The 23,603-nt window shown below is 43.2% G+C and overlaps 1 protein-coding gene across 1 annotated transcript in view; it reads right to left on the bottom strand.

Annotated features, from left to right (window-relative positions):
• Enpp6 (ectonucleotide pyrophosphatase/phosphodiesterase 6) overlaps positions 1–23,603 on the bottom strand; it is a 96,493-nt gene that overhangs the window by 45,993 nt on the left and 26,897 nt on the right. Inside the window, exon 2 of the mRNA XM_051182410.1 lies at positions 11,883–12,062. Within this exon, the coding sequence (XP_051038367.1) occupies positions 11,883–12,062 (180 nt within the window). The remainder of the gene's footprint in view (positions 1–11,882; positions 12,063–23,603) is intronic.

The following is a 23,603-nucleotide window of genomic DNA, read 5'->3' as shown; positions in this document are numbered from 1 at the left end:
CTTAGTGAGATGGGGGGGTAATCTTTTTATGTAAAATAAGAAAAAGGCATATACCAATCAGAAAAATTTCAATACCAAATATAAAACTTAGGGGGTTCTATAAAATATTCCATCAAAACTATCTTGTTCTTGGAGATGCTTTGGAACCCAGTTTTAAGATCTCTAAACTGGGAAAGAAAGTCATAGTACCAAAGAGTAATGTCCAGAAAACAACAGGATATGAAGTAGTGTTGCTTGCGAGCTGATGATGAGAAATGGGTTATGACTGACAGTCAACCTTGAGGTCATTCACACCCAAGTTCTGTAAAGCAAAGCAGAGAGAGAAATAACCATCACCACAGGACCATTCACTGCTCAGGGTCAGAGATCCAGACAATGGAGCAGGAAGTCCTGTCTCAATTGAGAGATGTTCTGAGTGCAAATCCTGAGGATGCCATCAATTCGGATGAAAGCTGTATGCCTCACAGAATGGACTAGAGAAGTAGCCAACTAGACACATCTGGGGCAGGTAAATTCTTGTCTGTCAGTCCACCATGGTCTTTCCTGAATGAAATCTCAAAAGGAAAAACATTGTACCTTATTGGGGATGCTAAAAGCCACAAATGAATAAGTGACTAACAAGACAAAAAGACAATGACAGCGTAATGGAACATGGTATAGATGGAATCAATAGTTTCGGAGAGAGCAGGGTTAATTACTCCTAGGTGGATCTGTGTGGGTGCTTCATTTTGTTTTCTTTGGTCTGTGTCTGATAGGAATCAGCAGACTGGGAGGGGGTATTGTGTGGATAGCTCTCTAATCAGGAGTCTGTGGCTCACACTGTGATCTGTGAGTGTGGGCGAGCATTTCTCAATTTCCAGGCTGCTACCTCCAGGCCTGCTTTGTGCTTACAGAGAACATGAAATTTGGTCCACTGAGGTCCTTGCAGGTCACCCAAGTATGTCTGAGGAAAGTATAACATTTCAGACTGTTGCCTGGGGGGGGGGGGGTCTGCAGCAGAGGTCATGGCTAAAGCATGGTCTGGAAGTCAGGTATTGTTTTCATGACAACATTGAAGACATGCTTTCTCCTTTTATTCCATTTTCTATCCTCATTATTACTGGTGAACTTTGAATGGAATTGCCCTTAAATAAGGTTCATTCATCAAGACCTACTCTTGTTCTTACTAGAGCCTTGCTTCTTGCTGAATAGTTGCAACTTGTACTGTTTCTGAGGACCTATTAAGTGTTCTGATAAAAAAATAAGTTAGAAGGAACACCTGGCAAGGGCTACCACTATGTTTATGCACTTTTGTCCTAAATATTTTAAGGCAGTTTTTTTCGTTTTTCATCTATCAGAAGATTATTTTAATGTATTTTTTCACAACAAGACCTCATTGCCCAAAATAATCCACCAAAACAAATATGCAAACCCGCCGTGGACAATGCATATGCAGACACCGCATCCTTGTGGAAGGAGCCATTTCAAAGCAAAACCCTGTTCTTTCATAGCTGTGAAAATTGAACGCTCAGAATGTCCCAATGCCCCTCTGCGGGCTAACCATCTGATCTCCTGATTCTGGTGCTTTTCCACAACGCACACTGTTTTCTTCTATGTGCCTTGCTTCCTAGCAACTCTCTCCAAAGACCACCAACTCGAGCCCATAAACAGCACATTTCTCCCAGCTTCCTAGAGCACAGGTCTCGCCTTCCAAGTGGAGTTCCCGCTTGCCAACTTTGACACATCTTGTAACAATAACTCCTGTGAGCTGCACTTTATGTGATGTGAGACAGGTGTGCAACTGTTGAATACATGTCTCAAGAGAGCTTATTAAAGCGGCTAAGCCAATTAACTCTCAGAGAAACATGCAACCTTTTCCAGGAAAACACATCTGAGGTACAGGAGCTCGTGGGAACAAGTCTTTGGAGGGAAGCTTGGCCTTTGATCTCAGAGACCCTTTCCCCAGGGTTGGCCTGGCCCCAGAGGATGAGAACTATCATAGGTTTCTTCTGCTGTCAGGAGGAAAGGAGGCTGGCTGTGCCATGGCAGACTGGCCTGTGTACAAAGTGAAAACGGGCTAAGGAGATCAAACCAGATGACGAGCAGCTCATCTGTGACATTTGAGTTCAGAAGCTTGACAGAAAATAACCTACTATGGATAAAAGGAAGCCAAGGTGGGAGGGAAAGAGAGCTCCACAGGCCCAAGTCTCTGCCAATTAGACCAGATTGGTCAGTGTTAGCTTTGGATGAGGGAAAAGTCCTCTGGACCAGAGTCAGGGACTATCCTTCTCCCAAGGGGGACTGGATGAAGATAGAGAGACTTCTGCTAGAGTTGTGGTTCATGGAGGCCCCTTGACATGTGCCAGAAATGGCATCTTCATATCTGAGACAAGTGCTTCAAGAACATCTAACTCATAGGACTGTGAAAGGACTGTGTGACTCCTCTCCACAGGGAAAACATCTGGACTTCCACACCATGAGGTGATGCTGACCAAAGGCTCTGCTCCTAAGGAGACCTTTGGAGGAGAGCAAACTTAAGATATAACATGTCAGTGAAGTTTTTCTTGCATTTTCAGCTTACCAGCTCTCTGTCCCCTGTGGAGAGATTCCTTCCCATCCCTCTCAACACAGTCTGTGTCCTCAGACACTTTGCGAACTGCCCCTGTCCCCATGTCTGATGGTGTCTCAGGATTTTCAGGTACTCCAAGACACTTCCAGGAATAGCTGGGGTAGGCAGAGAGGGTGATCCCTGTGACCCTTTAAGGACCTCTCCTCTCTCCTACTTAGCTTGTGTATGTTTGTTAGGGACTGTGTAGGTTGGAGGTCACCATCAGATGTCTTCTTCGATTGCTCTCCACGTATTTTTGAGGCAAGATCTCTCACTGATCCTGGAGTGTAGCAATTAGGCTAGACTGACCAGCAAGCTCCAGGGACTTGTCTGGCTTTGCCTTCCCTGAGAATACAGGCACACACCACCACAGCTGGCTTGTTCTCTGGGTGCTGGGGAATCTAAATTCAGGTTCTCACACTTGTGTGGCGGGAACTTTACCTACTGCAAATTCTCCTGGCTTTGCTGTTTTGAAAAGAAAACTCCTCCCCGTAGTTTCCCAATAGTTCCAGGGAACTCTTAGACTCACAGGAGAGGCATGTAGGAAGGTTCTGCACACAAAAGTCTAGCTGGAAGAAAAATGATACTGGTAGCTCATGGAATTGGACCAGAAATTAGAACAGAAACAGTGCAAGGCTCTCTGGATCATACCCATGCCCAACAGTCCACCATTATTTGTTTAACACCAATAAAACATATGTCACAGGCCCAGGTAGAGAGCAGACCATGCAGAATGGATTCACTACCTCAAGACTCTCCCCTTCATCTGATGACTAATTAGACATAAAATGCCAACTTTGAGCCCCTTTCTTTATTATGCTAGGAGCTCTGAATAGGCCATTCTCTACTTCTAAGCTTTGGTAGCTGAGCAGACACATCTGGAAGACCGTGTGGGTGCTCCAGCAGAGCACAGTCCTCGCGAGACATGGCTAGAGCTCTAGTACAAGCTCGTGGCAATTTGCAAAGGATTTGGAGACAGAATGGATGGTGACTCGGTTTGCTTGCTCCCTGGTTGTATGTTCTGTGAGTGTCAATTCTCTCAGTCATTCCCTGAGCTAGGAAGCAAGATAGACAAGGAGATATTTCCCTAAAACCCTTCACAGAGACCCCTCCAGGAAGAGAAATTATTACTTGAGCACCCAAGGGAGCCTGGCACTCACAATGGTCCAGTGTCTTTTCTCGGGTACCAATGGAGATGGGGCAGCAGATCCACTGTGTTCCCGAGCCCCAACGTAACATCATCTTTTCTGAGACAGGTGAAATCCAGGTGAGAATGGACCTGGAACTCACAAATTCACAAGTGGGTAGAATGCCCGGAACCCAGATGTAAGTCTGGGAAGAAGTTATAGAGGTCTGTGGATGATGCCTGGTCTTGCAGCACAAAGATTCCTGGATCAATCTCAAAGCCCGGAACTCCCTTGCTAGCTCCCCCTTCAACTTAGACCAGCACACAGGCATGGTGATTGAATATTGTATGGCTTGGGGTACTACAGCAGCAGCCTTACTGGAAATCTCTCCTGGTCAGTTTAGGTGTGAGCAAAGGATGCTGGAGTAGCAGAGAGGAGGTTGTGTGAGTGCTGGCAGGCTCAGGGCTTTCAGTCTGAATTCAGGAGGGTATCAGCAGAAGACAGTTAAATCTAAGGGTGAATCTGTAGCAGCTCACAAGGGGCCCCTGTGAAACCATCTCCCTGTTTGGATTTGCAGTCATCCAAGCCTTGTTTTTGGTTTACTTGACTCCTAACCTATACTCCATTTCCTCCCGTTTTCGTTTTCATTTCTACCTTCTCTTCCTTCACCTCGCTATTCCCTTCCTTTGTGCCTGTCCTTCCTTTCCATCTTCTCCACTTTTCCCTTCATGTTTTCTTCAGTGTGAAAACAAAGCACTTGTTTTGTTTTCCATTCCTGTTGAAGCATTTGGTTCATTTCAGGAGAAAAAATGGCCACACAACGCTTCGGAGATGTGCGCCAGCTCTGCAGCTGGTCCACACTGGGTGGGTCATGCTGGGAATGATTACTTTTGCACACCCGGTGATACTATGGGACTCTAAGCTGCTTGGTAGCAGGGCTATAGCAGAGTCAATCTGTAATCTATGCATCAGAAACACAGATCGCACAAGAAAGAAGCCATCAAATGAGTACATTAACAAATGGTATGCTCAGGAGATTCCAAATTCCCTTTTTAGAGATATATTTTTACCAACCCACTCCAAGCTCTCCCCTGCATTTCTACCATGCAAGTCCCTAAGGCATAACTGTGACAAATGAGGGTAGTGAATGCAGATGGAAGACCTCTGGTACATGTCGTCCAACACATGGAGGCATTCCTTACTGAAGATCCCTAGAGGACAAGTGAATCACTCAAGATATGGAGTGACATACAGCTTAGTTGGAAAAAAATTAGAGAAAAGCAATTTGATTGAAAATAATTATCAGTATGCAAATTAGGTAAAATCAGCTTTATGTATAATTATCACTCCGTTTCTATAGGTGATAAGTTCCAAATCCCTTTAGGACAGTGTTGTAGAATAAATACTATTTTAACTAGGCAAAGATGTGTGCATTTGTTTGATGATGTAAGGATGTGTATCTAATTACGTAAAGGTGTGTGCATTTGTTTCACCTTGCCTGCCTAAGGCACCTGATTGGTCTAATAAGAAGTTGAACAGCCAATACCCAAGCAGAGAAAGGATAGGTAGAGCTGGGGTACAGAGAGAATAAATAAGAAGAGAAATCAAGGCTCAAGAGAAGAAGAAGAGGAGGAGAAGAAGGAATAGATAAGGAGGGACACACTTGGGGGAAGAAGCCAGGCAGATGACAGACAGACATAGAGAAGCAGCAAAAGTCAGATATACAAAAATAAGAAAGACAATAAGCCCTGAGACAAAATACAGATGAAGAGAAATGGGTTAAGTTATAAGAGCTAGTCAGAAATGTCCCTGAGCTAGACTGAGCATTCAAAACTAATAATATGTTTCTGTGCCATGATTTGGGCCCAAAAGAAAAAGCCTTGTCCAGATTAGCACAATACTTTCTCTGGTCCCTACCAAAAAAATGGTGAGTTACTCACAGTTAACCTATATTCACTGTCCTGTGTGCTTGCCATAATCTAAAGATCACAGGTAATGTCCATTACAGTATAAATGTATATTATCCTGGAGGATGACTAATGATAGTGAAAAATGTTTAGACTATTTTACAAATTAGTTGGAACAACTATAATATCTTTTTAAATATAAACTCAAAGCATCAGTTCTAGAAGTCAAGAAAATATTGACAAGTAAAAAGCACATGAACCTTCATTATTTCACCTGACGGTAACTGCTGTTTTTCATATATACATATATACATACATACATGAATATCTTTCCATATCCTTTAATTCTGAGATTATGATTGTGGGTGTTTCTTTAATCTAATCTGGAAGTGTTGGAGAAGTTTAACATCTATGCAGTTCAGAGTCATCCAGTGATATATCAGCAGGTAGCTGCATGTTCTGTTTGCAATCTCTACAGTGTCCAATGACCTTAACCAGCAATGATGCCCATTCTGCTCCTGAAGTCATTTGTCCATTTGGCATTTGTACATGTGTCTATAAAGACATTTTAATTGGTATCAGCTCAGAGAAACTGTCCCGATCCTATCAGATGAGAATGGCATTTCTCTTCATTCTGTTCTCTCCCCTTATTCTTTTCATTCTGTTCTCTCCCCTCATTTCTCAAGCCACACAACCCTTTTGGTTTTCTTTCAGGTTCACCTTCTTCTTGCTGATTCACCAAAACCGAAATTTTCTCAGGGCTGTGTTTGAAATTGGAACAATCTGAATTGCTTTAGTCTCTCCCCAGGGGGATGTCTTTATTTATACTCAGGGCTCAACTAACTTCTACCATACCCAAAATGGATCACCAACTCTCTTGTTTGTGCTCCAAACCTGTCAGCTGATATCTCAGAGTATAATTATAGGCAATGCTTCTCTACCTGCAAGTCATTCTTTTCAATTCAGCAGAGTATCACCATCCAGACAGTTCTAAAGCCAGGAACTTAGTGTCATGGCTATTGCTGACTGATGCCTCAACCCCAAATCCAATCCGCTATTAAGTGTTAGCAATTAATTTGTAAATGTGTTTCTCAAGCAGCAATGCCTTAATACCAAGCCTATAGTTCAAGCTATGATCATCTCTCCCCTAAGACTTTGTGCATTATCTGTCTTTCACTCTAACGTCTCTATTCCATTCTGCTCTTGCAGCTAGAGCAATGTTTCTGAGATGTGGAATAACATTCTGGCCTAGGATATTTCTTGCCTCATCCACATCACATCCACCCTCCCTTGACCTTTAGACATCATGTACACACAGGCAATGATGGAGCTATCATGTTGGCTCATAGTATCCGTGATGGATACTCCTAATTTTAGCTACATAGTCTAAGGTCAGCTTGGCAGAGGGGTGTCAAGGTCATGTTATGGCAAGATAGAGTAAGGCACTGTAGATGTTCCATCACTCCTGACCAATATCTAGTATGCTCTTCTTGCTGATTCAAATGAAATCACTGTGATTTTAACTGCCCAAACTGGATATGAGATGAGCAAACAGCCACCTACAGCCTTTGTCTAGAAAGGGAGGGAAGGTTGGGAGCCATGTGTGGTTTTCTGCATGGAAAGTATTAATTGGTCTAAATACCTGCACGGTACAAGAAGAGGCTGTGGTGTTGAGCCAAGGCACACCCAACATCATCCTAGAGTAAATTGGTGGTTTTGTTCAAGTCTTCTTGGCATCAGGCTGTTGAAAATTAACATAGTAAAATCCAACACCAGAACCAGAATGGCAACCTTTAACAGACAACTATAGAATAAACCTAAAATCTGCGGCCACCGTGTAGGACAGACTCGCGATATGAGGAGCAAAAATGTTCTTCCCAAATACAATCTTGTCACCGACCCCAATTCCCTGTCTTCTTACTCAGGACAGCCATTTACCCTTGGGTTGTTCTGCAATGTCAATTGAAGATTCCTTTTCAAAATAAAATTTCCTTGACATAAAAAAGTAAAGCTTGTGATCAACATGTAATTAGTTCTTAACATTTGTAGAGCAAGGTGGGTCCCAGTTGCACTATTCCTGGCTTATTTCAGCCTGGAACTATTATTTGAGCATGCTTTCCTCTGCATAACCCAATGGCACAAGTGGGCAGGGCTTTAAAAAGCTCTGTTGACAAATATTAAACATCTTAAGATTTGGGCTAAGGGAAGGTGGACTCTTCCCCCGCTGCTCAATTTTTCACCCTGTTGCTTTATCTACCTGACAGGAAGACTTGAACTACTGCCATTTCTAAGTTATACGTCTAAATATTGACTTAATGGCAAGACTCAAAATGTCATAACACAGATTGCTGAAGCAATGAAGATTGTCCAGGCCTCACCAAGAAGTATGTACAGTGTCCTGTCGGGAGTAGAAAAGGAAACAGAATATGGAAGAAGAAAATAAAATCCAGGCATGTTTAGAAGACATGAATGGCACTTCACTTAATCTTGTAGAGACAAATGAGCACTTGTTAGGTCATTGTCTAAGCCTGGAAGGCACCAGGGAGGAGAGAGAATGGACAACAGTGACCATGACTCCCTCGGCCCTTTATTGGCAGGAATGAAGGAGACTGGGGCATTGTAGCCTGGGCTGGGCAGCTTACACTCAGAAAAAACTTCAACGGGGTATTCAGTTTTGAAGGACCTGACGGTGCCTAAGAAGCAAGGGGCTTTTCATCTAATTTATATGAAGACTTCAATCCAGATCTTTGGCTAGCCTTCAAGTAGGCCACCGAGGAAACCACTTTTTAGCCTCTTTTTTTCTCATTACTTCTCCATGACTATGAGCTGCTGAACTATGGTTTGAAAAGAATGATGGCCTCTTACTACCCCTAAAGAGCTGTTCTGGGGGAGCAATAAAATATTGTACAGGGAAATTACCTTTGAGATTCATCACATATTCAGTGATATATAAATTAACATTCTCCCAGGTGAAAGAAAAGCAATGCTCTATAAGACAACAGCAAGCGCTTTGGAATATGACCACTGCCCCGTCCAGATTTCCTCCCACCTTACCATAACAGAGGTTGTCTGTGACTACACCTAACATCATGGACAGAGCTGCACATAAACAAGGCATGTGTACATTGGTGTGTGGATGGGGGTGGCAATTGTGCCAATGGTACCTCTCAAAACATTAAAAGTTTAAGGTCCACAATAAAAAGAACAAAGCCAATCAGATACTATGGAAGGTGGCTATGTGATATTGTGGAAATATTCATCTTGGTGGTCCTTAGGCCAACGACCAAGCAGTTGTCACAGTCTTCCTGTGCCTATACATGCAATCTCTTGTATTCATTGATAGTAATGTTTCTAAAGGTGACCTTAATGTGCAGCAAAGTCAGCTTAAATCTGAACTTGATGCTTTAGATAAGTCTTCCTAGATTGACCTACACTTCCTTACTCTAACAATCAACTTCATAACCCCATTTAGATCTATATTTTAAATAAAAGAGTACTCCTAAACGTTTATGTTATAGTTTGGGTCATAAATGTCCTGCATAGATTCAAGCTTTGGATGCTTGTTCCCATGGCATGCTGCAGAACCTTTAGGAGATAGGATGTAGCTGACAGTAGTAGGTCACTAGGAGTGGGCTTTTGACAGTTATAGTCTGGTTTCCAATTCTAGTGTTGCTGTATGATCCCTGTCCACTGTGATGTGAATGGCTATTCTCTGCCACAGGCTCCATGAACTATTCTATTCAAGTGCATGGATCCAAGTGACTATGGACTTCAACCTTTGAAACCAGGAGTGAAAATAAACCCTTGTTCTCTTAAGTAACTTCTGTCAGATATATTCCATCACGGTGATGTCAAATGGAACTGACTCTCCTTCCCTTGATGTAAAGCATCTCATGCCAGTCTAGGTGACTGGTGGTTTATGCACAGAATCCCTGGTGCCACTCTGAATTTAACTGTGTTGGTACATTATGTTCTTCTGCCCAATTTGGACTTAACGCCATATGTGCTGGCCTTTGTGAGCCTACCTGTGGATGCTTGTTCCTGCTCTGTGACAGCTTTCAGGATTCCAGCACAGCTTGGCAGTAGGGCTGCCTTCTGCAGGCTCCATCTGTCTGTGCTCTGAGATCCTTTGAGATCTGCAGAGTGCCCTGAACATCTCTCAATGTGGCCAGCTCCAGAGAGCATCCTCGGAACTCTTGTAGAAAGCCCACAGCCTCAGTGCAGGCTCTGTGTGACTCAGCTCTGGATTACTCATCCTTCCCTCCACTCTCCCCCATGCCTGTCAGCAGCACTCTCCCATAGTCCACTGGGCTTTCACAATTCTCTCAGCTGTTCTGCCCTCCCTCCCCGCAGTCCAAGCCAGTGAGATCTCTGCTGTTTTTCTCTATCTCCCACCAGGCTGCTGCTCATTTATCCCTTCATTTCTTTTAGGCTTTTACCAATAGCTGGCTCCATAATGACAAGAATCAGTATTATAGCATTGGGGGAAGCACCATAGCCATGTGCCTGGGAAAGACATATTGTACATCACCTGCTGAAAAAAACAAATCCACAGTAGCAGAGCGATTATTTTGTCAGTATGAATGCTCTCATACTTTTACCTATAGTGTGTGTGTGTGTGTGTGTGTGTGTGTGTGTGTGTGTGTGTGTGTGTGTAGACAACTCACTGGAGTCTGTTCTCTCCTTCCAACACGTGGGTTCCAGAGGTTGAACTCTTCCAGCTTGGTGACAAATGCCTTTGGCTGCCCCTGAAACTCCTCATTCTTAAGGAAAGCTATTCAATAGACAGGAATGACAGCATCCACTAGTTTTCACAGTACAAGACAGGTTGTAGTATTATTTACTTCATTACAGTGAAATAGTTTTGCTTCCCAATTATCTAGGTGTACAAAAGGAGTCAACAGTACGAGGTGTCATGAAATTCATTACCAAACAGTTGTGAGTGCTTTGATTTTCCATTTTTAGTGATGTGGGGGAAATTAAAAGTGCATAGAAATTCAAAATATATTGAGTGAAATTCTCAAAGAATAAATAAGAACATTCTTTCTTTAAAAAAAAAAAAAGAAGTGTGTAGGAATGGTATTCAACTCCTTTGTAAAATTCAATGAGCAAACTAAAGTTGATTTCTCTTCCACAATGAAAATGTTGCACATGAAATTTGAGGATGTGACACCAGAGCATGTGAACCAGGAAATGGCATTGGACCTGTTGACACTATAGATCTCATGGATAGAATTTTTTTTAAGATGTGTCCATAGAAAATATTTGCTGTCTATGCATCTGGTAGAGGATTACTATTCAGAATATACAAAGAACTCAAAAAATATAGCAAGAAGGAAACAAGCAAGCCAGTTAATGAATGGGATAGTGAAATGAACAAATAGTTCAGCAAAGAAGAAGTGTGTGTGTGTGTGTGTGTGTGTGTGTGTGTGTGTGTGTGTGTAGAGAGAAATCAGTCTCATTAAATATCATTGAAATATAAATAAAAATACACTGAGATTCCATCATATCCCAGTCACTAAGAAAACAAACAACAAAAACAAATGCTTGTACATATGTGGATAAAAGAGAATCAAATCCTTGTGTTCTGTTGATGGGAATGTTAGCTAGTTCAGTCCCCCATGGAAATGAGTATGGACACTTCAGCTTCTCAACAAGCTATAACTAGAGCTACTACATGACAGAGTTGCATCACTATGAATGTTTATTCAAAGACCTCTAAGTCTTATCCCAGAAACACTTGTGCATCAGTTCCCTGCACCATGATTCACAGTAGCTAACCAACCTAGGTGTGCAACCACAGAGGAAATAAGGAAAATGCAGCATACAAATCCATGATGGCATCTATGTTATCTGTGCTAAAAATGGATGCAACTGGAGACAATCAAATTAAGCAAAGTAAGCCATGCTTCCTCTCATTTGTGGTCCCTAGTTTTCATAGTCACATAAAATCATGTGTATATACACCAAATAAAACTAGAAGTGAAACTCTCTAGGTGAATAAAGGGGATTAGTGTGAGAGAGGAGGGGTAGTGGGGGTAGTGAGGGATAAAGGGAGGAATTCATTCAATATAAAGTATATACCTTTAGGGAAATTTTAAGTTAAAATTTAAAAATTCCTAAAATTTTAAATGTGCCTTTAGAGCATATTTCTTAGGTAAAAATCTACCAGGGTGTGGCCTTGGGAGGTACTCCACTTTACTTTCCAGGGAAGACTCCCTTGGTGTTTGAGATTGGAAGAAGGGAGGTCAGTACACTCACCTGGCCAATAATACATGTAGACCTTCCTCCGGGCCTTCATCAGAGTGACCCACAATGGCTCTGACCCATTCCACCAGAGGGGCAGCAGGCTGTCTCGGTTGACCCCAATGTCGAACGACTTGTTAGTTCTGGAATCCCACATGTAGTTCCCGATCATCTGGTGGACCTCACAATGGCGGCCTGCCGGGATGAAATGGCACATGGTCACTAGATTCTTTGTTTTTAATCTTTATTTAATCCAATTGAAAGAGCTTTTCGTTCTCATTTAGGAAAGAGAGAAAGTATCATAACTTGTTTTTTTCTGTTGTTACTATAGAGGCTTCTTCCATGAGGACAAACAATGGGTTCGATGCCAGCCAAAGGAGTATAATAAGACCCTGTCTCAAAAATAAAACAGACATCCACTAGTTGATTGAGGGTGGGATCACTTTGCATGTAGCTAGACATTTCCAACCAGATGTTCTGTTTTAAGTTACATTGAGGGGACTGGTGAAATGGTTTAGTATGTGAAAGAACTTGCCACCACACACACGCACACACACACACACACACACACACACACACACACACACTAAAAACAAATTATAGCTACAGTGAAGGTACTTTGGGTAGAATTTGGCCATCTCTTCATAGCCTGAGGTCTACAAATGCATCAGCCTGGAAACAGTGGATTCTTGTGACGGGTGGCTTAGATTCTCACCCTAGAGACAGCTCTGCATCCCCTCAATTCTCCACCCACAAGTTCAGGGATGCAGCTGCTAGGAACATGACTCTCTCCTTTCTTGGAAGAGACTGGGTTACTGCTTTAGTAGTAAACATGATCCACCCTATAATATTTGGAACCAAATAGTACAAAACAGACTCCAGTTGAAAACAAACAAACAAACAAACAAACAAAGCAAGAAAACACCCCTCCACATGGAATGAGGTACCAAAGCAATTTGTTGGGCAGAACTCCTCCAAGCCAGAGGAGAAGCCAGAGTGAAAGTTGCAAGCGCTGGGAATCTTTGAAACACTAGATTAAGTTATTTATTTTAGAGCAATCTGTTACATCTTTAAAGTTAAAAAATAACACAAACATTGGCAAGGGCATCAAAAATTGCTGCAATCTGAACGAGTGAGGAAACAGACTCAAGCAAGCTCCAGACATTAGTGTAATCAGAGCAGTGCTTCCTGGTTGTTTACTGCTGTTGTCTCCGCTTGACTCCTCATCCCTCCCAATTCTGCTTTTAAACAAAACGAGGAACTACTATGCACAATTGTGAAAAATTGAATGTCAAAATTTATAAAGGGGGAAGCCTTGCCTCTCTTCACAGAAAGCCAGACAGTCCACAAGCCACACTTTAAAAGTAAAGCCCAGGGAACTAAAGAAATGTGTTTGTACTCTAAGCTGAAGCATAAGCTTTTGCTTGTGAACTAGAACAATTTAAAAGTGAAACGGAACAGAGAGAATAGAACCATCAAGCAATCTCTCCATGGTTAAGGCATTTAATTCACACTAATTTAACACACACACACACACACACGCACACACACTCTCTCTCTTATCTACTATATACTATGATAAACATAGAGAGTCAAATGTGAAGCCTGGTCTCCACCCTCAAGTGGTTTTTTATTTAACACCCAGCAGAGGGTCTTTGAATAAACAAGATCAGCTTCCAAAGACCCAGGAAGCTAGGAAGAGGACCAGACTGCAGCTTCCCTTCAGATCATGACCATCAGCAATGTCCCTGTCACTCAGGAGAAAGGGGTATGTGCTAACTAGTTCATCAAGTAGAAACATCTTCCTTCTTCATTCAAAACTTTTAGTTCAGGAAAGTTGAAGAGACCCCCCACACACCCCACAAAAGCATTTATGATTTCTTCCTTCAAAACAATGCATTTAGACACCTTTGTCTTCTTAAGGATAGTTTGCTCATGCTTTCATAAGGCAATGATGTATTTGTCACTGCAAAGATAGTTTACAGAAGATTCCAAGAAGCCTAAAACAATCAATAGTAGTCTAACGTACTTTAAACAACCACCAAACCCAAGTCATAGGGCAATCCCCTCTGCCTTAACCTCTGTCCACAGGGCTCAAAATCCAGAGTCCAAACTCTCCCACCCTTCTTTGCTCTCTGCTGTCTAGCTGAAAAATTAGGAGAGGTTTCTTGCATGGTAGAGTTGTTGTGTCTGGATTGAGAGGTGGGAAGCAGGCAAGGAAGAAGGAAGAGGATAGCACCTGGAAAGCATTTCTGGGGGATCCAGCCACTTCACAAAGAATCACCCCAGACTCAAAATCAGAGATTGGATTTTTTGTTTGTTTTTTGGTGAACTGCCATTATTGTTCAAAGGCTGAACAGCAGGTGCTGGGCCAGTCCCCAGGGTCAGCCCTTTGTTACAAAAAAGCTGCCTTTCTGGAAGCCAGCAGGAGGCTGGACGCCTCTAGTCCATCTGCCCTCTCTCTTCTCCCCCAGCTCAGCCATCTTTGCTCCCATGAGGATGGCAACGCTGGCAGTGTGTGCCTGAAGCAGCCTCAGCCCTGACTTCAGCACATTTCTTTACCTAGCCTCTCTCTCTCTTGCAACTCATTCTTGTGATTTTTATTGCCCGGGTGGGGGGTGGGGTGACAACGGTAGTTGAGAAAACAGAACAGAACAGAACAAAACACAGTGTACCAGCTTCACAGCCTACGGAGTGCTCATCTCCATATTCCTGCCTGACCCATATCTATTTTTACACATCTGCGGGGCTTGATTTTTCTCCAGTTTGTGCTTTCTGCAGAGCCTTGCTATGGCTTGGCTATCTGGAACAATTACTCAAAGCGTTAGAGAAACTTTCTGCAACACAGTTCCCAATATTTTTCCAACAATGATGCATAGTCTTATTTAATGTATCCTGTTGTCATGGTACCACCAAAGGCTTTCCAGCCCTGCGCCAGGTCCCATATTTTCACCAGTGCAGAATTGGACAGCCTTCATGTGACACAGGAAAACAGAGGCTCTGAACACTGTATCTGTCACTGGTGGTCACAAAAGCTTTCTCTTGACTGAACTTTAACCAGGCTCCTCATCTTCTGAGCCTTCTATTCAACCACACCTGGCTTTAGGTTTCCCTCTTGTGGATCCAATTTGAGCAAGAATACTGCTGCATGGCTTGGCAGAAAATCCACTCCCACATTCTCAGTTGCTTCTCAGTTGTGATAAAACACTGGCCAAAGGCAACTTAGGGGAAAAAAAGATTTGTTTCATCATACAACTTGCAGGTCACAATCTGTCCCTGAAGGGGGCCATGGCAAGAACTACAGGCAAGAACCTGGAGGCAGGAACTGAAGCAGAGGCCATGGAGAGATGCTGCTTACTGGCTTGCTCCCCATGGCTTGCTAAGCCTGCTTTCTTACATAACCAAGGCTGGGCCCTCCCACCTCAATCATCAATAACAAAATGTCCAAATATATTCCAAATACTAAGAATTGCTTATCGCTTATCGAAAAGTCAGGCATAACTGCATATCCCATGTTTTCTCTGATCACCTCCCTTGTTGCTATGAAGAGCATCCTTTTACTTTTTCTTGTCCGTAGTGACAGCAGGACTAAGGAGCATCCTAAAGAAGCCCACATGAGACACATACTGCTTCATCTGTCTGGAAGAGTCAAGGGGGGGGGGGGGTCTCAGAGGAGCTTGGACTTGATGGGTGAAGAGTCTCCCACACACCACACAAAGATGAGTGTTTAGAAAAGCAGGAAGAGATGAGACAATGGTTATTCCTTAGGAGAAAATAAAGATGATTGCTTTTTAAAATCACACTTGCCAATGAAAATTAGAATGTGGCTTACTTGCTTTGAAAAGAGCAGAACTCTCAAAGCTGTGCTGGCCCGGCACACTGAACAGATCCAGAGCTGGACTCCTTCAATAAAGCAAATAGTGCCATTTCATTTGGGGCTATTCAGTGGGGAGGACTAGAGTAGTCAGTGGTAAAACAACACAAGGATAGTCTATCTCCCAGAGCTAATGAGCAAGAGGAAGGGTGTCATTATCAAGGGCTCTCCTCTATCTATGAAAATCCCCTTCCTTAGACTATAGGTCCACTGCAGAGGATGAAGTACCACACAAGCACACAACCACCGAAGGCTTTTTAAAAGCCTTTAACAGAAGTCCTTAAGTAAATATCAGAGGCCACATGGGCCATGTATCCCCTGATATAGACATGTAAGGTTTAGGGTACCACTGGGCACATATCATACATAAATGGAAGGGGTCTCAGGTAGCCCCTCTCCTCTTGGGTCCCCTAACATTCTATTCATGGGATATGAGTTAGCACTCAATAGAGATGTCTTCCTTTGGGAAGGTTTTCTTTTTCTCAGTTTCAGCTACCCAAGATCACCCACAGCCTAGAACCATGGACTATTCTAGAAATAAGTGGTCCTTAAGCTTTAAATTGCTCACCAGTCCAAGGGTTACTCTCAAAAAAACATTGTGATACTGAGAAAGTAGATTGAAAACATGGCTAGTCAGTGACTAACAAGAAAGTAATGTATACAGCAAGGAAACACTGAATGAAGGGATGTCTCACATCATGAATGAGAGAGAATGCATGGGTGTGAGAGTTCATCATACACCCCAGCATAGTATGTACAATGTTTAATCCTGTCTGTTATTATGATAGGCATCCACTGGAGGTCTTTGAGCACAATCCACACTTGATGGGACCACAAAAAAAGGGGGGGGGTATGATATGGTTTTCATGGCTACTTTAGGTAATCTGTGAAACTACCACTGCAGGGTACCATGCACTCGCACCCTACCCTGCTTTGTTCAAGGGTAGAGTGCGAGTGCATGGGCCAGCGTTGAAGACCCCAAGATGAGGTGTACCCCTGGAGCAGCTTGGGATCAGAGGCTGGAGTGAGAGCCTGTTGGTGTGAAGTTTATAACAGAGTACAGATGGGGAGGGGGAGAGAGGTGGGCATCAGAAATGGAGCTTGGCAGGTGTTTGGTGGATAGTTTTTTAAAAATCTGTGGCCACCTCGAATGTGTCCTATTTCAATTGCTTTTGCCTCGTGGCGATACAGCATAGCTCTCAGACACAGATACACTTCTGCCATTTGATTTTCAGGTGGCAAAACTAAAGGATCATGGTGGCTGGGTGTTGGGATTGGGGCAACACAGTTAGTGAGGGAGCAGTGTTGGGGTAAAAATGAATCTCACACTCAATATGCTCACTGGCACCAAAACCCAGTTTTCCAAGAGTTGGTTCTTTACACAGCAACTGTCTCAGACACAAAGCTGTCCACATGGAGGCACACAGAACTCCAGAATATCAGGCAGACTGTCATCTCCCACGACAAACTAGTCTCCCACTCCGCCGGGCCAGCATCCTTGTAAGTACCTCTTAAGGGTGGGATGCTGGCAGACAAAGGAGACCATGATCTCAGATTTCCTCTCCTTCTGGAAAGAGTCCAGCTGTGGAAAGAGAGGCTCCCAAAGTTCTAAAATCTAGGGTCTCAGGTTAATGCATTTTAGACACTGGTCATATATACATGTTCCCTTAAACTGACATGGCGCCAAGAAATATCTTTATATATCCAATTCCAAGCCGGGCAGCTTTAGGACATGTTCCGTAAGTCAGAATATTAGACATTAGAGGCCTCATACCACATGTCCTTGAGCATTTGGGAGGCTAAGGATTAAGTTAGTTAGACTCTGTTTAGGTTAGGTAACTTTTCAAACGACTTCTTTTCAGCCAAGACATGTAAAAGAATTAACCACGTATTGCTCCAAGCACTTAACTTACAGATTGAAATTTGTTTTGCATATCATCCCTGTTGGGAAATATATCCTATTTTCTTAGCTTATTTGAAGATCAAGTTTAGCATGGTAACGGTAAAGGAGTAGTTTCACATAAAACATGCAAGATTAAGTTGAAATAGGAAGCTCACAGTTTGTACTTCTTTAAAAGTGACTACTGATGTGTATGCCAGACAGGGTCATGATTAGAGTGAGTCACAAATTTTGCAAGTCCAAGATAGCAGGAGATAGCAGGCTTTGATTATAGTGTGAAGTGTAAGAACTGCAATAAAAAACAAACAAACAAAAAAAACCCACTCAAAGTGTTAAAAGAGATTTTTTGTTGGAGACACACCCATAGTTTTGAGGTCACCAGACAAGGTGTGGGGGAGCATTGTTTTATGATTCTGTAGGGCTCGGTAGTGTCAAAAATTCCCTAACAGTGAAAACATGGAATAAAACTAATTGTTTCTGGCTTAGGAAGAAAACTGAAAGTTCTCAACTTTTGCCTTGAACACTTCTACTTTTGGAAAGTTTGTTTTTATCAAAGCTCAAAGGAGCCCTGGAGACGCAGCTCGGTGATAAAGTCCTGGGTTCAATCCTCAGCACATGGAGAAGGAAAGGGGGCTGGAAAAAGTTTGGTGAACTATAGCAACCAAAAGGGTAGAGGATACCAGGAGAACATGACCCACAGAACCAACCAGGCAGGGCTCACAGAGACTGAAGTCATGCCAGACAGGCACTCACGGAGCCTGCATGGCTCTGCACCGTTGTGATTGTTAGCTTGTTCCTGTGGGACTCCCGTCAGTGGGAGTAGGGTGTCTCTGACTCTTTTGTCTGCTCTTATGACCTTTTTTCTTCTACTGGGTTCCCTTGCCCAGCCTTGATATGAGAGGGTTTGTGCCTAGTCTTATTATATCTTGTTATGCATGTTAGGTCGATAGCCCCAGGAGGCCTGTTCATTTCCAAAGAGAAACAGAATATCTGGGGGAGACTGGAAGTGTGTAGGGGGAACTAGGAGGAGTAGAAGGAGACAAAACTGCAGTCGAGATATATTGCATGAAGAAGAAAAAACATTTTGAAATTAAATAAGTTTTCAGCCATAAAATCCACTTGGATCTCTGTGCAAACTTGGAAAATGGTTGAATTCATTACAAGTGAAAAAGGGTTTTTTGTTTGTTTGTTTGTTTTGTTTTTTTAGCTAGGTGATAGTGGCATATGTGTTTAATCACAGCACTCAGGAGGCAGAAGCAGGTAGATCCCTGTGAGTTCAAGGCCAGCCTGGGCTACAGAGCTATTTCCATGACAGGCTCTAAAGTTACACAGAGAAACCTGTCTCAATAGGCAAACAAACAAAAAGGAAACAAAAAAAAAAAAAAAAAAAAAAAAAAAAAAAAAAAAAAAAGAAAAAAAGAAAAAAGAAAGAAAGAAAGAAAAGAAAAAGGATTCCTTTATACCTTTAGTGTCTTCTCAAATAACAGTAAGGGATTTGGAAGGAGAATTAGCTCATTTTGATCCCCTCTCTTTCCATAGATAGAACTGAACCTATGCCTGTACCCTAAACCCCTACCAACTGGCTTTCCACTGTGGTAAGGCTCCAGCTTCCTCTCTGATGGGCTCAACTCCTCTTTCTTTCCCAGAGCCATCGGTTTCCCCAGACTTATGGAGATGGTGACTTGAGACTTACAGACACCAGGCCCCTGTCTCTCCAATACTACTGCCTGGCTACAGGAGGTGGCAACCTTCTCTTTTGTTCCTTTTCTTCATCAAGACAAGAGACCTCATGTCAAGAAGAGTTCTCCAGCTGTCTGGCCTAGGGCAGGAGTCAGTAGTAAGGATGGGGGATTTAATTAACAAAGAACAAGGCAGAGTTAGGTCTTGGATCCAAGCCATGGTCTCCAGTCAAGCTTTTAATTGGTCGATGGGTGATCGCCAAAAAGAATCATCAGATTCCAAATCGTCACCCAAGTAACCCTCGATGCTAGCCATTGATAGATCAAAGCCAGCTCTTTCAGGAGCCTGAACTAACAATGACTTCAATCAAGTATTGTGAACCAACCAATCAGTCAAACCCTCTCCCCTCTTCTATACAGAGAAGCAAGAGGAAGGAAAGTGTTTGTTGTTTATTAAACAGCAGAAAAATCCAACAATGAAGGCAGAAGATTTGGGGTCTCCTCACCCAGAGGACAGGGTGGGAGGCGTCTCTTCAGTCTTTTCTTTCTGTCATCAGAAACTAATCATATGTGAGGGCTTTGCCTTCCTCCAAACTCTCTACCTACTAATATCATCTCCTCGGAAGTGAAGACTTTAAGGGACATAAAAATTGTCACTTAGTGTCTGTGTAGCTGTTTCAACATTCTATCATGACCTCGTGAGGTTGATTATTGTTTCTTGTGTTAACTTGCTTTTAATGTCCAGGTAGGTGTGGCCAAAACAGTGGTCAGTCTTGGTTAGCGATTTCACAGGATTTGGGAAAGACACTGACCAGTTTCTTGAATTCTGAGGGTTTTCAGCACGATAAAGGGAAAGGCAGCCCAGGCACCCCCAGATTTGTGTTGATTTCACAGTTCCTTTCACCTGGGAGCTTGCAGCAGGGAACTTGGCCCAGCAGCTTCAAAGCAAAGCTCGCATGACTCGGCTTTGGATATTTTTAAATGTGAAAGCATACCGAGCTTTATTATGACCCAGGTCGTTGCACCCCACACATTTTTAAAGAAAGTTCATTGAAGTGTGTGCCCAGTGCAAACGCACACACCAAGGTGCACATTTGGCAGTCAGAGGCCAACTTTCTGGAGTCAGTTCTCTCCTTCTACCATGTGAGTTCCAGGGAAGGATACTCTCAGCCACTTAGCCATCTCATTGGCCAGTAGAAAGCTCATTTTTGTCAGCATGATTTAGTTTGTTGATGCTAGATTTTGTAAAGTCAATATAATGCTGGCCTAGCTAAGCGCACAGCCTGGACTCCCATATACCAGGCTAGCTAGCCTCCCTCTGTGTAGTCAGGAGTTAACAGCACCTCTGTAGCTAATGTCAGCAGCATAGCCCTATTACTAATCCCAGAACCCAGGACCTCACCCAACCATCTGAGCTTCACCAACCTTCAGCTTCCTATCTGTGAGGAACCCAGGGCCTTGCACAAGTAATGATTCTACCATTGACCTACACCCCCAGCCCCAATTGCTTATTTAAGAAATGGATATCAACATGCCTTCTAGCAGGGTTAAATTATGGTTGGTAGAGGCCTGGGGTAACACAGGCAATGGTAAATGTATACTGATCTCTATACCCCCATTAAAGGACTGCCTTATTGAGCTGGGTGTACTTGTAAGTGGTATCTAAGAAGGATGGTGCTAGGCAATGTGTTTCTTACATGGTATTTACTTCCCAATCTCCCTGAAGACAAATCGAAGAAACATTACCTCCCACGATTTAATGTGGACAAGGAGATGCAGGTTAGACTCTTTTTTTTTTAATTTTTTATTTAATTTATTATTTTACATGTCGATCCCAGTTCCCTCTCTCTCCCTCCCTCCCTCTTACCCTCTCTGCCCCCTCACATGCACCCTGACCACCCTCCCTCCCATCCCCCCACCCCAATTCCACATGCCATCCAGGTGGGATCATGTAGATCTGACAGGTCATTTGAAGTAGGGAGTAGGACTTCTCTCCTGTCTCTAGGTTAAGGCAGTATCCCTCCATGGCAGAAGTGTCCGCAAGGTCCTTTTGTGCACCAGGAATGCATCCTTGTTCCACTGTCTGAGGTCCCTTAGACTGCTCAGTCCTTTTGGCTGAGACCCATATTCAGGGGGGCCTGAGTCAGTCCCATGCTGGATTCCCAGCTATCAGTCTGGGGGCCCGTTAGCTCCTCCTTGTTCAGGTCAGCTGTCTCTATGTGTTTCTGCAACCTGGTCTTGTCCTCTCTCTCCCTCTGCATCTGGATTCTAGTTCGACTCAGTGTTTAGGTATGGGTGTTTGCTTCTGTTTCCAACAGGTATTAGATGAAGGCTCCATGATGGTGGATAAGTTAGTTGTTGATCTCACTATCTGGGAAGGGCATTTATGGTAGCCTTTCCATGGTTGCTCAGATTGTTAGTTGGCAGCAGTCTTGTAGGTCTCTAGACCTTTCTTTGGGTTCAGTTTTCTCTTCAAACCAATAATGGCTCCCTCTTTTATGGTGTCTCTCTCTCTCTCTCTCTCTCTCTCTCTCTCTCTCTCTCTCTCTCTCTCTCTCTCTCTCTCTCTCTCTCCTGTCTTCTATTCCTACCCTGATTCATCTTCCTAGTCCCATGTGCTTTCCTCTCCTGCCCCTCTCTTTCTCCTACTTCTCTTTCCTCTTAACTGACCAACAGGCTCAGCATAGCTGAGGCAGCGCCTGCCTAAGATATGAGAAATGCCTGGCCTGACACTGCCCTCTGCTGGTGGAAAGAACCTCCACCACTCCCTTTGGTAGCCAGATGCTAGCTTGCTGAGCCTTGCCAGCCTTGTGGTCAGCCCTTTCATGACCTGTCTTGGACATACATCCTCAAGAGCCATGACATTCTTGTCTGTGTCTGTCTTCATACTGCAGGATTGGGGTTGGGAGAGTCAAACATGGTTGTATTCAGCAAGGCGGACCACAACTCCTTAATGTCATCTGACCCATCCATGTTCAGTTTTTCTGCTTCTTTTTAAAATGTCAAACTCAGTGCCAAGCTTTTACAGACTGAGTCATCTCCATAGGCCCACACTGACTTTTTTTTGGTAATATATCCATGTATTAGGTACATTTTGAGATTCTGATGTGAAGCAGGAAGCAAGATAGACCAGCAAGCTGCTGAGAAAACAAATTATTAAGATATAAAGGTGGGTTTCCACTTCCTCTCTCTCTAAGATAGATTGGGCCTGGGTAGAAGGTGAACTTGGTGTTCATAAGAGTACTGGGGTACTGGGACCTTACCTTAATCCTTAATGACACAGATCTTTTTTTTTTTTTTTTTTTTTTTTTTTTTTGGTTTGTTTTTAATTTTTCGAGACAGGGTTTTTCTCTGTGTAGCCCTGGCTGCCCTAGAATTTTCTCTATAAACCAGGCTGGCCTGCTTCTGCTTCTACTTCTTCTGGAATTAAAGGCCTGCACCACCACTGCCAGACTGAAAACACAGATCTTTTGTCCATATGCAGCTGGCACTTGGCAATTTACTGGAGGATTTTTACTATTTTCCCAAAGGATTGGCAAAATCCAAAGATTTGAACATGTTCCTGGAGTTTTCTGCCAAGGGAATAGGTAAGTCCCCTGAGACTCTGTCTCAAAAAACAGAATCAACATCCAAAAGGCCATTAGGGACGTTGTTTCAACACTTGCCCATGCACTGTGGTATTTACTATTTTCAAAGCATGATGTCATGTGCTGTGAGAAGCCTAAGAAAGGGCAGGTGACAGGGTCCCAGCTTCAGGGAGTCTGACAATACAGTTATGGAAAATGCTCCCCGGGAATCATGTGGGGAATGCCAGGTGTGAAGGATGGATGAGGGCCTGCACTGGTCACCCGTTACAGAGGACCCTGCTGGTTACAGTCCTCATAACCCTAAAGAAGATAGATGGGAAGAGCCATACTCTAGTTAAATGGCTAAAGGGAATTGACTAAAGAGATAGCTCCTCCTAGACCAGAAGCCTCCAGAAGACGTCCTAGACGATTCTTTTGGAAATAATACAGGGAATCAACCAAATCATTGATCATCTCCAAAGCAACATATGGCATGGTAGTGTTCAACCCTGTTCCAAGCTAATGAAATTTGCACAATTCAATGTGCTGGGGGCACATCTAATAATAACAGGCGACAGTGACAACTTTCACTACTGGTCAAGCTCTGTGCTGAGACATTTCCAGAGTTATTACTCGATGGTGGCATTCTGTAGTAGATATTTAAACTAAGAACTAAGACTTGGGAGAAATAAGTCCTGATTTCCCCATCACTAAGTG

This window comes from Phodopus roborovskii, unplaced genomic scaffold (assembly GCF_943737965.1).
Source record: "Phodopus roborovskii unplaced genomic scaffold, PHOROB, whole genome shotgun sequence".
NCBI classification, from domain to species: Eukaryota; Metazoa; Chordata; class Mammalia; order Rodentia; family Cricetidae; genus Phodopus; species Phodopus roborovskii.
Note: the sequence above shows the minus strand (reverse complement) of the source record. Positions and strands in the feature narration are given on the sequence as shown.